Source organism: Ursus maritimus, unplaced genomic scaffold (assembly GCF_017311325.1).
Source record: "Ursus maritimus isolate PB19 unplaced genomic scaffold, ASM1731132v1 scaffold_33, whole genome shotgun sequence".
NCBI lineage: Eukaryota > Metazoa > Chordata > Mammalia > Carnivora > Ursidae > Ursus > Ursus maritimus.
This window is the reverse complement of record NW_024425897.1, coordinates 2,898,728-2,914,304: the sequence shown is the minus strand read 5'-3', so window position 1 is coordinate 2,914,304 and position 15,577 is coordinate 2,898,728. Positions and strand designations below refer to the sequence as shown.

At 41.3% G+C, this 15,577-nt stretch overlaps 1 protein-coding gene across 1 annotated transcript in view; it reads left to right on the top strand.

The window, feature by feature from the left end:
- Positions 1-15,577, top strand: part of LOC103669248 (protein HIRA) — an 89,124-nt gene that overhangs the window by 44,040 nt on the left and 29,507 nt on the right. Inside the window, exons 14-15 of the mRNA XM_040619575.1 lie at positions 794-991; positions 2,125-2,286. Coding sequence (XP_040475509.1) covers positions 794-991; positions 2,125-2,286 — 360 coding nt within the window. The remainder of the gene's footprint in view (positions 1-793; positions 992-2,124; positions 2,287-15,577) is intronic.

Genomic DNA, 15,577 nt, shown 5'->3' with positions numbered 1-15,577 from the left:
GGAACTATTAAAGCAGAACTCATTAACGAACATTCCATCTGCTGCTGCAATAACACTTCTCAGAATTTATCCCATGAAATATATGAAACAACTAGTGCAGTGACGATTGAGATAGGGAGCATTTTTGAGCAGCTGCTGTGTGTTCTCAGTGTGTGCTACACTGACCACATTAGTCCTGACCTCATGGGGAGGTTCCTGTCACTTTCCATTGTGCAGTTAGAAACCTGAAGCACAGAGTGGTTGCAGTGCCCAAGGTCCCAGAGCTTGTGTATAGCAAATGAGTGAGACCTGGCTGGACTGGCCCGGGACCCTTAGCCTTAGCACTGCAGTATCTTGCCTCCTGTTACAGCAGTGTTTGTTACAGAAAAAGCTGAGCGACAGCCCTGGCATTCCTCAGTAGAGGCTGGTTAGGTAAATTATGGTATATCCATACAGCCTATGATGAAAGAGAGTTTTGCTCTGTGTGCTGCATTTCATGAGTTCTGAGACACATGTTTGCACTTTTTAGCATCTCTGAAATCAGGGTACATTTTATTATAAGTGGCATCTAACAATTACATTTGGTAAGTAATTTTTTCTTTCTTAATGGTACATAAAGTACCAGTTCATCTTAGATTCAATTACACCTAGCATATGACATAATTTTAGTTTTCTTTTTACTTTTCTGTAACTTTGCACATTTTCTTCCACAAAAATGCTTCATCTTTGGACCAAGAAAAAAATTACTTCAAACATAGAAAGTACTTGATGTGGTGTCTTAATTTCCCAGGCTGATTTTTGTTCTTGACAACAGGGACTTCTCCACGGCATTCTTTAACAGCATCCCACTCTCGGGCTCCCTGGCGGGCACCATGCTCTCCTCTCATAGCAATCCACAGCTACTGCCACTGGACTCCAGTACCCCCAACTCCTTTGGCGCCTCGAAGCCCTCCACAGAGCCTGTGGCTACAACTGGCGCCAGGCCGGCTGGTGATACTGTCAGTAAGGACAGGTGAGTGGGCATGCCAAGGCTTGCTCCTGTCCCTGGGGAAAGTTCAGATTTGGACACAGTTCCACTGACACTTCACGGCTCCTTCAATAAAAAAAGAAAGAGATGCTTGATTTTTTTTCTGAGGGCCTGCTTGGGAGGGAGAACTTGTCCAGGTGAGTCTCTGATGCACAGGACCATAAGGACTTTACCTCCTGGGGAAAGATGCAGTCCCAAGATGTGCTCCTAAGGGTGGGAACTGGCCAGGGACACATCACCTGCTGCAGGGTCAGCCCCACCTTTTGACAATTCTGCACTGGAAGTGGCTTAGGCCCTCACTGCACGGGCAGGAGCATTGCTACACCAGTCATCTTAGGAAGGGGATCTGGGGCAGGACAGACAGCTCCAGATCTGTGAGACATTTTAACAGTTGGCCCTGCAGGTCCTAGGAGAGAAGGAGGGGGCTCCCAGATGTCTGCCAGGTGTCTTCTCTGGGGTCCAGGCAGGTGGATGTGGTCAGTAGGAGGCCCAGTGGCTTTGGGACTCAGCACATGTGATGTGCTTAGGCATGGGGGAAAGCTTGCAGGCTCAAGCCTAGGCCTCTCCTGTGGAGAAGACAAGGGCTATGGGGTGTGCACTTGGAGGAGAGTATGAGGAATGCATAATTGCCAAGGTAAGATGAGGGGGCCACCCAGGCCACAGTGTGTTTGTCTGAGGATGAAGGCCAGGAATAAACAGTGGCTTCAGGACTCTGGGTGGGGACTTCTCTCATTAGACCATTTGTTGAAGCAGGAAAAGCTGGTGGTTTGGAGTGGAGATGCTGTATTCGGGTTGTGGATATATGGCTGTATGGTGAGAAAAAAAGTGTTGTAAGAGCCACTTTCTAGGCCCATGGTACGCCCAGAAGCTCTCAGAACAATGCAGTGGGGCACATATGAGTGCATTTGCTCGTGGCCTTCTCAGCCAGACTTCCAGATTTTAACACATGAAAATATTAAAGAAATAGGAGTATTAGATTACATCTTGGAATTGGGTTTATATAACTTTGATATTTGTTCCCCTTTTAGTTGGCTCCAAGTAACACAAATCTGGGGTTCCCAAATGCTTGATGGGTTGTGCTTGACGTGCTCTCCCATCTTTTCACCCCCCACCCCCAGTGTGAATGCTACCTCTACTCCTGCTGCATCGTCACCCTCCGTGTTAACAACCCCATCCAAGATTGAACCCATGAAAGCATTTGACTCCCGATTCACTGAGCGGTCCAAAGCCACGCCAGGTGCTCCTGCCTTGACCAGTGTGACTCCAACAGCTGTGGAAAGGTAGGTGGTGGCTGTGTGGGGGCCCGGAGAGACCAGGGAGGGTGCAGTTTCAGCCAGTAGTGCAGTGTCTGCTTTCCCACCAAGCAGCCTGCCTTCCCACGTAGAAGCAGACTCTGGTCCCTCTGTACTCAGGAGCCTCTGGGTCTAAGGAGAAAGGAGCAGTTTTTTCAAGTGGGAAGATGGTGGGAAGGAGCCATGGGGGCCACAGAACAGGCATAAAGGACAATGAAGGCAATGACACCAGGGCTGGTCAGTGCAGAGGCTATGCTGAGAATAAGGTTGTCATTTGAATAGAGCCCAGAGTTTGCCCAGAAGAGGAGCAGGAGATTGACTGATTCTGTTGCACCATGGAAGTAATGGCCTCCTCAGACATTGACCAGGCATTTGGGAGCTTGAGATAAAAGTGATAGAGGAGAGGTTTTTATGAAATTAGGTTTCTGAGCTCTTTCAGGCTCTATGCCACTCACCCATTCTCTGCACCTTGCTTAGCACACAGCAGCCAAGCCATGTAGGATGTAGTCTATTTCTTAGAATCGCAGGAGTCCTCTTGTGGCCAGAGCAGATATGTTTGTTGGCACAGAACTTTTCTGATTCTTGGGGAACGTATTCCCACCCCCATGACCATGAACCCACCACAACACAGAGCTCACTGCATAGCCAGTGAGGTGGGGGCTGAGGGAGTTAGAGGTGGGCTGGGCCAGCTTCCTACGGAGAGGCCAAGGGCTTAAGTGATGTTCTCTTGGGGTTACACTCCACCTTGAGGCGAGAGGGGCTCAGCCGCCCTTTGCCACTATCGGCCAGATTCAGGGACATTGGTCACAGACTCTTCGGTAGCCACACAACCAGCAGGTGCTTAATGAAGGGAGCATTTGTGATGAGACCTGATCTTGCAGTAGATGATGTCTTGAAGCTCAAGCTATAGTACAGTCCCCAGGACTTGACTCATGATCTCAGAATTGCTTATCTGATCAGTATTTGTTCTCCTTGGAGAACAGCCTCTGGAAACCAGCATGGGCGACTCTCTCTTCAAGTCAGTTGCTGCATCTATGACCTTGGTGTGGGACCTTGTGTTTTTGTTTTTGGTTTTTTGGGTTTTTTTTTTTTTTTTTATGTTATGTTAGTCACCATACAGTAGTACATCATTAGTTTTTGATGTAGTGTTCCATGATTCATTATTTGCGTTTAACACCCAGTGCTTGTTTCAACACATGCCCTCCTTAATACCCATCACAGGGCCAATGCATCCCCCCACCCCTCTCCCCTCTGAAACCCTCAGATTGTTTCCTGGAGTCCATAGTCTCTCATGGTTCATCTCCCCCTCTAATTTGCACCCCCTTCCGTTTTCCCTTCCTTCCCCTAATGTCCTCTGTGCTATTCCTTATGTTCCACATATTAGTGAAACCATATGATAATTGTCTTTCTCTGCTTCGCTTATTTCACTTAGCATGAGCTTCTCCAGGTCCATCCATGTCGATGCAAGTGGTGGGTGTTCATCCTTTCTGATGGCTGAGTTCGTTGTATATGTGAACCACATCTTCTTTATCCATTTGTCTGTTGAAGGGTGTCTTGGCTCCTTCCACAGTTTGGTTACTGTGGACATTGCTGCTATGAACATTGGGGTGCATATGGCCCTTCTTTTCACTACATCTGTATCTTTGGGGAAAATACCCAGTAGTGCAATTTTTGGGTCATAGGATAGCTCTATTTTTAACTTTCTGAGGAACCTCCATACTGTTTTCCAAAGTGGCTGTACCAGCTTGCATTCCCACCAACAGTGTAAGAGGGTTCCCCTTTCTCCATATCCTCTCCAACATTTGTTGTTTCTTGCCTTGTTAAGTTTTTACCATTCTGGTGTAAGCTTGTATTCAACTCTGTAGTGTGATCATGCCTATTTTCGTATACAGATATTCCATGTGATCTCTTTATCTAGCGGTTTCTCTGTCCAGCAGTATGGGGGATCTGAAAACTTTCCTGCTGCTCAGTACTTTGAAATGGTGGGTGAACTGCAATACATATCCCTAAAACATGTAACCAGTTCATGAGAAAGTAAGGGAAGTCCCCAGGAGCCAAAATCTAAGGGTGTTAAACAAAACCAGAGCAGTGGGAAGGACCACACTGTGGGTGTTGGGCTGGGGGTTTTACTGACGCGGTGACCTCGAGTTGTAATGGCCACACGGATTCAAGACCGGGCCTTGGGCCTGAGCCATGTAGGGGGTTGGAACTAAGACACTACCATTAAGTCAAGCTGCTTGAGAAAGTACACCTCCAGTGAGGGAGAGGACAGAAAAAACTTGAAGGGCAGCATGAGAACATGGCCAAAAAGTTGAAATGTCTCAGCCAGTCCTCAGGGTTAGGAAAACAGACTGTATAGACACAGACCTGCCTTCCTGTGGATTGGGGATGTTTAACACTACCCAGGTCATCTGGAAACCAAGCGAAGAAATGAACACAAAAGGAGATTTTGGCCTAAATAACACCCAGAGGCACTTGGCAAAACTAATGCAAACCTCCCCTGCCAGGGACATTTCCCTGACCCCAAGATGTACAGCAGTCCCACTGTTGAAGCACTGCCGAAAAGAGGCTCAAAATCCAAAGTAACAAAACGCAGGAAGAAACAGTACATTACACACAAATGTCAGGAGACATAATGATGAACAGGTTTAGACCTTTTTTATAAATTTGATCATAGATCAGAGAATTGCCAGATAAAGACTATAAAATAAATATGCTTAAACAATCAAAGATATTTGAAAGATAGAACAGAAAATGTGAGGAAAGTCTAATATACCATCCCATATACAAAAATTAACTCAGTTGGGGTGCCTGGGTGTCGCAGTTGTTAAGCGTCTGCCTTTGGCTCAGGGCGTGATCCCAGGGTCCTGGGATCAAACCCCACATTGGGCTCCCTGCTGGGAGCCTGCTTCTTCCTCTCCCACTCCCCCTGCTTGTGTTCCCTCTCTCGCTGGCTGTCTCTGTCAAATAAATAAATAAAATCTTTAAAAAAAAAAAATTAACTCAGAGTGGGTCAAAGAACTAAATGTAAGAGCTAAAACTTTAAAACTCTTAGAAGAAAACAGATGTAGATCTATATGACCCTGGATTAGGAAACTTTTTCTTAGATACAATACCTAAAGCACAAGCAACTAAAGAACTAAACAACTAAAATCAACTAAAAAATTTAGGATCCAAAACATATAAAGAACTTACAATTCAACAATAAAAAGAATAGTAATCCAATTAAAAAATGAACAAAGGATTTGAATAGAAATTTCTCCAAAAATATACAAATGACCAATAAGCGCATAAAAAGACTCTCAGTGTCATTAGTCATCAGGGAAATGCAAATCGGAAACCACGATGAGATACCACTAGGATGGCTATAATCAAAAAGTCGTAAGTGTTGGTGAGGGGCGCCTGGGTGGCTCAGTCAGTTAAGCGTCTGCCTTCAGCTCAGGTCATGATCCCAGGGTCCCCACTCAGCAGAAAGCCTGCTTCTCCCTCTCCCTCTGCCTGCCACTCCCCCTGCTGTGCTCGCTCACACACTCACTCTCTCTCTCTCTGTCAAATAAATAAATAAATAAATAAATCTTAAAAAATATATATTAAGTGTTGGTGAGGATGGGAAGAAATCAGAACCCTCATAAATTGCTGGTGAGATTATAAAATGGTTCAGCTGCTTTAGAACACAATCTAGCAATTTCTGAAAGATAGAGTTATAAACAGAGTTACCATGTGACCCAGCGATTTCATACCTACATATATACCCAAGAGAACTGAAAACATACATTCATGTAAAAATTTGTATACAAATGGTCACATCAGTATAACTCATAATAACCACAAAGTAGAAACAGCCCAAATGTCTATCAACTGATGAATGGATAAACAAAATGTGGTATACCCATTCAGTATATTATGTGGCAGTAAAAAGGAGTAGAGTACTTATACGTGCTGCCACACATACAAGCTTTGAAAACATTATATGTTAAGTGAAGGGAGCCAAAGGACCACGTGTTGTTTGATTCTGTTGATATGAAATGTCCAGAATAGACAAATCTATGGAGACAGAAAGTAGGTTAGTGGTTACCGGGGATGAGGGAAGGGGAGGTTGGGAGTTTCTTTTTGGGATTATGAAAATGCATTGGTGTTAGATAGTGGTGATGGTTGCATAACCTTACAAATACACTAAAAACTACTGAATTTTGTACTTTAAAATATTGAGTTTTGTGGTATGTGATTTATGGCTCAAAAGTAATAATGTACCATCAAGAAAGACCAGATAGATTTGGAAATAAACCAAAAATTACATACATACATACATTTATTTATTTACTTAGAGAGGGAATGGGGAGAGGGAGATACCCAAAAATTACATTCATTCATTCATTCATTTAGAGAGGGAGTGGTGAGAGGGAGAAATTTAAGCAGGCTCCATGCCCAGCATGGAGCCCACCACAGGGCTCAATCTCACAACCCAGAGATCATGACCTGAGCTGAAATCAAGAGTCAGACACTTAACCAGCGGAGCCACCCAGGCGTCCCTCAAAAATTACTTTTAAAAAAGAAAATAAAAATCATTGTAATTGAAAAGCCACAGGGAGCATTAGCAACAGCAGATAAGACCCAGCTGAATAGAGCATTACATCTGAGGAACTGACTGATGCAGAGGCAAGGAAGTGGAACTTAAGGAAGAGAATCTAGTGATAAGAGGACAGACAGTAAGGACAGTGTGCACCTAGCAAGATTTCCCCCCAAGAGGTCCTGCTGTGGGGTAGTTGTCAAGAGGAAGTGGCTGATACTTTACAGGCTTAACTCGAATGTTGAAACCTCAGTTTGGGAATGGAGTGAGGTCTGAAAAGAAATAAGGAAAACTAAATCCCCACCTTAGAGAAACTAAGAGCACCATAGACAGAAATTCCTTCTTTTTGTTGAGGAAGGCACCCCCCATTTGTCTAATAGGTTTCTGTGACCTTTGTCATACTATTTTCTGTCTCTTGGGGAATACAAACCCTGATTGGGGAAGCACATGGGATACCCCTTGAAGTAGGCTGCTAGAAAGCAAAGTCTGACAGCATGATCTGGTTCCTCCGCAGCTGTTCCCTAAGGTCTCACAGGACCTTTCAGCCATACTTACAGCTCCAGGAACAACTATAGAATAAGGGAACAGCAAGTTTGTCATTCACTTGAAAATGGCAGTGAATGAGCATTCACTTAGGGCTGAGTTTCCTGCTTTTAAGGCAGTTAGGAACATTTGGTAAGACTCTAAGAGCCTGGTGCTAAATTCTAAGGAGTTATGGTTGGATCCTCATATGGGGAAAACAGAATAAACTAAAGCACAGTATCTTTAATAAAAGCTTTACAGAAAATGCAGCTTTTTTTTTTTTAAGATTTTATTTATTTGACAAAGAAAACAAGAGAGCACAAGCAGAGAGAGAGGGAGAAGCAGGCTTCCCACCAAGCAGGGAGCCCAATATGGGGCTCGATACCAGGACCCTGGGATCCAAACCTGAGCCAAAGGCAGTTGCTTAACCAACTGAGCCACCCAGGTGCCCAAAATTGCAGCTTCCTTGATATGGCTGTTTCTTGTAACCCTTTAAATCACCCATCAGTGGAGGTCTTCCTTTGGGGGCACAGTGTCATGCATAGTTAGGAGTAGCACTCAGAGCCATACACTCTGAGGTTGTCCTAATTCCCCACTTTGTGGTGGGTGATCTTAAGCAAGACACATAGTCTTTCTCAGCCCATCTCCGCCTTAGGCAGAATGGCTCTCTGAGGAGCACCTAACTCATAGGAGATACATCTTGAGGACTGAAGAGGAAGGGAGTGCCTATAAAACTATATCTTGATCCTGGTCTCACCGTGAGCAGCACATATCAGTTCCTGCTGTTACTCCTTCATTATACCACATGGTGGTTTGGCAGTTTGATCTCTGCAACCTGACTGGTACTTCTCTGCCAAGAGTGTTAGGTGAGTCAGGGGCCTAATGCTAGCCTCCCAGGTGCGGGGTGACTGTCCTAGTTGAACCTGTGGGTGGGTCCTCTACTCCACCCTGCCTTAGGGCTGTGCATCAGTAAAAGGGAGGGGGCAGGGCCGGGCGGGGGGGTGGGGGTCCAAGTTGGTCTGTGCAGGCAGAACCTAGGATGGAGCCTATTTGTAAGTGGGGCATCTCTGGCCAGCTGTGCTCTTCCTCAGCAGATATCTGGATCTACGGGACAGCTGCTATAGATTCATAGCCTGGTGCTCCTAGGGGTACTGGGTGACCCCTGGTACAGGCCTACACAGGCTGGGAAGTGTAGTTTTCAGTGGGTCCCTAGCCTTAAGAGCCCTGACTGGGATGTCAGGTAGAGGCAGAAGGTGGGGAGACTTCCGAGGGCTTTCAAAGAAGTCTCAGGCATAGAGTGATACAGCCTGAGCTAGGGCAGTGCTAAGCAAAGTGAGGTTCATGCCTTGGTATTGAGCTTAGAAAGCGATCAAGTAGTCAGAAGCTTATATGGCAGTTTGACATTGCTATGATATTCTTATTGTATTTTATAAAACCATAATTACACAAGAGTCTAAAAATTCTAGAAAGGATTTTGGGAAGCACTAACTTAGGGATTCTAGAACATCAAGCTACATCCAGAGGTGGATGTTTTGCCCTGCTGTAGGGCATCAGAAGAATGCGGAGCAGGCCCTTTGGTTTCATGGAGCAGAACCAGGAGTTTCTGGGTTTTCCCAGTTCTGTATATGGGTACAGAGGGAAAGAGTTCAGGATTTGTAGACCCTGGTGTCCCTATCTACCTTTCTATAACCTAGGACTACCAGTAGGAAGAACAGCAGAAGACATTGCACAAAGGAGGGGCTAACAGGCCTGGGGCCCATGCTCACACTTTCTGGTTAGCAGAGAGAATGCAAGCAGGTATGAGGGCTTTCAGACTCTAGGCTGGAACGTAATTCACCATGAACTTCTTGAGGAAAGGTGTTCAGTGATATTGTCTGACCCAGGGATTCTATCATGTCCAGAGATATCTGTTGTAGCATTTACCCAACTGCCTCAAAAAGGAAGTGTTGAGGAAATAAGCTGTTGATTTTGTAGCCCCTAATTAACATCAATGACAGCTGAAATACTATGGAAAAATCGTTCAGATGGCATGTTTTTTGAAAACAACAGGACATGAAGTTGTATTAAAGGGTAATTGCAATATGAATAAAGACAATCAGAAATGAAAGAAGGGTGTTACTACTGACTACAAAAATAAAAAGGATGAAGGTATTGTATATAATTGTGTGCCAATAAATTAGATAACTTAAATGAAATGGAGAAACTCCTAGAAAGATAGAAACTATCAAAACTAACACAAGAAGAAATAGACAATCTGAATAGACCTATAACAAGTGAAGAGTTTGAATTAGTAATCAAACAATAACCTACAAAGAAAAGCCCAGGCGGCTTTACTAATTTATTCTACCAACCAATTAAAGAATTAATGACAATTCTTCATAAACTCATAAAAAATAGGAGAGGGAGCACCAGGCTGGCCAAGTCAGTGGAGCATGCAACTCTTGATCTCAGGGTTGTAGGTTCAAACTCCACATTGGGTGTAGAGATTACATAAAAATAAAATCTTTAAAGAAAAAAAAATAGGGAACATTTCCCAACTCATTCTCAGAGGCCAGTATCATCAGGATACCAAAAGCAGGCAAAGATATCACAGAAAAGAAAACTACACCATTTCTTACAAATAAGGACACAGAAATCCTCAAAACTACAACATTTTTTTTTAAATCATGCACAGCGACTGAGATTTGTCCCAGAAATACAAGGTTGGTTCAACATATGGAAATCAGCTGATGTAATATACTACATCAGTAGAATAAAAACATACCCCGTAATTGGATCTAGCACCCATTCATGACCTAAACAAATAACAAACTGGGAATAGAATGGAACTCCCTCAATATAATAAAAGGACATCTTTGAAAAACCACACAACTAAGATCATACTGGTAAAAGACTGGATGTTCTCCCCCTAAGGAAAATGAACAAGAACAAGACAAGGATGTCAGCTCTTGCCATCTCTCTTTAACCCTGTACTAAAGTTTCTAGGCTAAATGACTTCAAGATTGCAAGATACAAGATCAATATACAAAAATCAGTTATATTTCTATATGCTGGTAAAGAACAACCCCCCCCCCCAAAAAAAGAACTTAAGACAACAGCTCTTTTTTTTTTTTTTTTTAATGATTTTTTATTATGTTAGTCACCGTACAGTACATCCCTGGTTTCCGATGTAAGGCTCGATGATTCATTAGTTGTGTATAACACCCAGTGCACCATGCAAAACGTGCCCTCCTTACTACCCATCACCGGTCTATCCCATTCCCCCATCCCTCTCCCCTCTGAGGTCCTCAGTTTGTTGCTCATAGTCCATAGTCTCTCATGTTTCATTCCCCCTTCTGATTACCCCCCCTTTCTTTATCCCTTTCTTCCCCTACTGATCATCCTAGTTCTTATGTTCCATAGATGAGAGAAATCATATGATAGTTGTCTTTCTCTGCTTGACTTATTTCACTTAGCATTATCTCCTCCAGTGCCGTCCATGTTGTAGCAAATGTTGAGAACTCGTTCTTTCTGATAGCTGAGTAATATTCCATTGTATATATGGACCACAACTTCTTAATCCAGTAAGACAACAGTTCTATTTACAGTAGCACAGAAAATAATAAAATGTTTAGGAATAAAATTATCAAAAAAAATACAGCATAAAAATTAATACTTTGGAAACTACAACACATTGTTGAAAGAAATTAAAGACCTAAATAAGTGGAAGGACATTCCATTGGATGTCTTAATATTGTTAAGATGGCAGTAGCCCCCAAACTGATTTACAGATTCAGTGCAGTCCTTTGCAAAATTCCATCTGGCTTCTTTTTAGAAATTGACAAGTTGATCCCAAAGTTCATATGGGAACTCAAGGGCCCCCAAAGAGCTGAAAGAGTCTTGGGAAAAAAGAGCAAAGTTGGAGACCTCACACTTCCTGAGTTCAAATTTCAGTACAGAGCAATAGCAACACAGTGTGGTACTCGCACAAGGCTAGACATGTAGATCAGAAGAATAGAGCTGAAATCCTAGAAATAAACTCACTTGTTGGCAGTCAGTTGATTTTCAGCAAGGGTGCCAAGACCATTCAATGGATGGAGAAAGAAGAGTCTTACCAACAAATGTTGCTGGGACAGCAGGATATCCACATATGCAAAAAAATAAAGTTGGATCCTTTCTTCATACTGCATACAAAAATTAACTCAAAATCAATCAAAGAACTAAACTGGAGAGCCAGATTACAGTACTCTGTGTGACTTTGGATTTGTTCATGGATTCTTAGATATGACAACAAAATCACAAGTAATCAAAGAAGAACTAGATAAATTAGATTTCGTTAAAATTTAGAACTTTTGTGCTTTAAAGGAGACCATCAAGATGGTGGGGAAAAACTGTAGAACTGGAGAAAATATTTGCTAATCCTATATCTAATAAAGTACTTGTGTCTAGAATACAAGTACTCTCATACAACTCAGTAATAGACTAATGATGCAATTTTTAAGTGGGCCAAGGATTTAAATAGGCGTTTTTTAAAATATGATATACAAGGGGCACCCGGGTGGCTCAGTTGGTTGAGCATCTGACTCTTAATTTCAGCTCACGTCATGATCTCAGGGCCCTGGGATCAAGCCCTGCATCGGTCTCCATGCTCAGTGGGGAGTCTGCTTGGGATTCTCTCTCTCTCTTTCTCTCCCCTCTCCCTGCTCACAATCTCTCTCTCTCTCAAATAAATAAAAATCTTTTTAAAAGATGTGATGTACAAATAGCTAATAAGCAAATGAAAAGATACTCAACATTATTAGCTATTGGGGAAATACAAGTAAAACCACAAGATTCTACTTCACACTGCTAAGAAATCAAAAGATAAATAATAAGTGTTGGCATCAACACTTATTGAAGAAATTGGGACTTTCATATGCTGCTGGTGGGTATACAAAATGGTACAGACACTTTGGAAAATAATCTGGCAGTTCCTTAAGAAGTTAAACGTAGACTTAACATTTGACATAAGAATTTCAGTCCTGGTAAAAACACCCAAGAAAAACGAAAGCATGCCTACACAAATAACTTTGACATGAATGTTCATATCATCATTTTTTACAATAGCCAAAAGCTTGAAACCAACCAAACGTCTATTAGCTGAAGTATGGATAAGCAAGGTGTGGTTATCCATACAATGAAATATTATTCAATCATAAAATACAATCTACAGCACGAATGAACCTTGAAAACATGCTGAGTGAAAGAAACCAATCCTGGATATCTCATATTCTGTGATTCCATTTATAGAAAATGTCCAGAATGGCAACATCTATGGAAATACAAAGGAGATTAGTGGCTTCCCAAGCTGTGGTGAATGGGAGAATTGGTTGGGGGGAATGGTTATAACCAAGAGGTATAGCGTTTCTTTTTGAGATGATGAAAGTATTCTGAAATTGCTGTAGTGATTGTTGCACAACTTTGTGAAGACACCAAGAACTATTGAATTGTATAAGTTCATGAGTTGTATGGTATGTGGGTTACATCTCAGTAAAGCTATTACCAAAAATAAATGCATTACACACATAGCATACATACATACATGTACACATACACATATACACAGATTGCAATGGAGAAGTGCAAGAAAATGCATGAGATACTGACTATGTTTCTATGTCAGCAGCACCTAGGACTTCTAAGTGGAGTTTTTTATAGGCTTTTGTTTTGAAAACTTCCAAACCTTCAGCAACATTAAACATCTTTGTACCCTTCACCTAGATTCACCAGTTTTTGTCACTTTCACCAGTTTTGATTTTACTTTTACTCTACAACACCCATGATGGAAACACAACACTTCTCTCCTTCCTGCTGTGAGTCACTTCCTAAGCAAGGATGTTCTCTCACATAATCACATTCCATTATCACCCTCTAGTAGGTATTTAGTCCTACACTTTAAAGGTTTTTTTTTTAATTTTATGAAGTACTGTCCATCATTTAGAGTTTTCTTTTTGTGTTATACAGCTGTATGTGTTTTGACAAATGCATAATGTCTTGTGTCCAGCATTATAGCATCAGTATAGCATACAGTATAGCACAGTAATTTCACCTAAGTATCCCTTGTACTTTAGCTATTCATCCCTCCCTTCCTCTTCCCTGAACACCTGACAATCACTGAACTTTTTACTGCCTCCAAAGTTTTGCCTTTTCTAGAATGTTGTATAACTGGAATCATACCATATATACCCTTTTCTGATGGGTGTGTTTCACTTAGCAATGTAATGTTCTTACATGCATTTTCATGGTTTGATAGCTCATTTCTTTTTATTACCAACTAATATTCCATTGTATGGATAAACCATAGTTTATCCATTCCCCCTTTGAAGGACACCTTGATTGCTTCCATTTTGGGGAAGTTATGTATAAACATTATATAAAGTTGCTGTGAACATTCATGTGTAGGTTTTTTTGTGAATAAATATATTCAGCTCAGTTGGGCAAATACCTAGGAGTGCAGTCGCTAGGTTGTGTGATGAGACTAGGTTTAGCTTTGTAAGAAACTGCCAGACTGTCTTTCGCAATGACTGCATTTCCACCAACAATGAATGAGTTCCTTTGATCCACATCCTTGTCCACATTTGTTATAAGTTTTTTAGATTTTAGCCCTTCTAATAAGTGTTGAGTGATCTCTTACTGCTTTTATTTTCAGTTCCCTGATTTTCACTTCTAATGTTGACCATCTTTTCATATGCTTATTAGCCAACTGGATCTTCTTTGGTGAGGTGCCTGTTTAGATCTTTTTATTTTTTAGGTTAGGTTGCTTGTTTTCTTACTGTCAAGTTCTATAAATTCTTTATATATTTTGGATACAAATCCTTACTCAGATAATGTGATTTGCAAATACTGTCTTCCGGTCTTTGTCTTTTCTTTTCACAGTGTGTTAGAGCAGAAATTTCTAATGTTAATGAAGTCCTATTGAACCAAGTTTTTTCTGTCATGGATCATGCTTTTGGTATTGTACCAAACACCCATTGCCAGTATGGTCAATAATATTGTAATAGCTTTGTACGGTGACAGACGGTAACTACACTTAACCGTGGTAAGCACTGTAATGTAAAAAATAAGTAAATTTGCCAAACCCAGGCTCATCTAGACTTCCTACCATGTTTTCTTCTAAGTTCTCCTTTTATAAAAGGTTTGCGTTTTACACTTAGATATATGATCCATTTTGAGTTAATTTTTGCGGGAGATGTAAGGTATGTGTCTAGATTCCATTTTTGCATGTGCTTGTCCAGTTGTTTCAGCATCATTTGTTGAAAAGACTATCCTTTCTATGCCTTTGCCTTAATCAAACATCACTTGATTATATTTATATGGATCTATTTATAGGTCTTTTATCTTTCCATATAAACTTTAGAATCAGTTTTTCAATATATACAATATAATTTCCTGGGACTTTTATTGGGATTCCATTTAATCTCTAGATCAAGTTATGAAAAATTGACATCTTAACAATATTGAGTCTTCTGGGGCGCCTGGGTGGCTCAGTTGGTTAAGCGTCTGCCTTCAACTCAGGTTATGATCTCAGGGTCCTGGGATTGATCCCCGCATCAGGCTTCCTGTTCAGTGCAGAGTCTGCTTCTCCCTCTGCCTCTGCTCCTCCCCCTGCTGGTGCGCTATCTCTCTCTCTCTCTCTCTCTCTCTCTCTCAAATAAATAAATAAAATCTTTAAAAAAATAAACTTTAAAAAATACATATTGAGTCTTCTTATCCATAAACATAGAATATGTCTATCTATGTAGATCTCTGATTTCTTTCATCAGAGTTTTGTAGTTTTCCTCATATGGAATTTAGACATATTTTGTTAGATTTATATCTAATTATTTCATTTTTTGATGCTAATGTAAATAGTATTGTTTAGAATTTCAAATACCAGTTCATTACTAGTATGTAGAAAAGCAAATTGACATTTGAATATTAACTTTATATCCTACAGTCTTGCCATAATTGCTTATTAGTTCCATTTTTTGTTTTTGTCTTTGATTCTTTGACATTTTCTACAAAGACAGTTATGTCATCTGCAAATAAAGACAATTTTCTTTCTCCTCCCAGTCTTTATGCCTTTTATTTCTTTCTCTTAACTTACTGCATTAGCTAGGATTTCTAGTACTATAGTAAATAGAAGTAGTGAGAGGGAACATCCTTGCCTTCTCAGTCTTATGGGAAAGCATC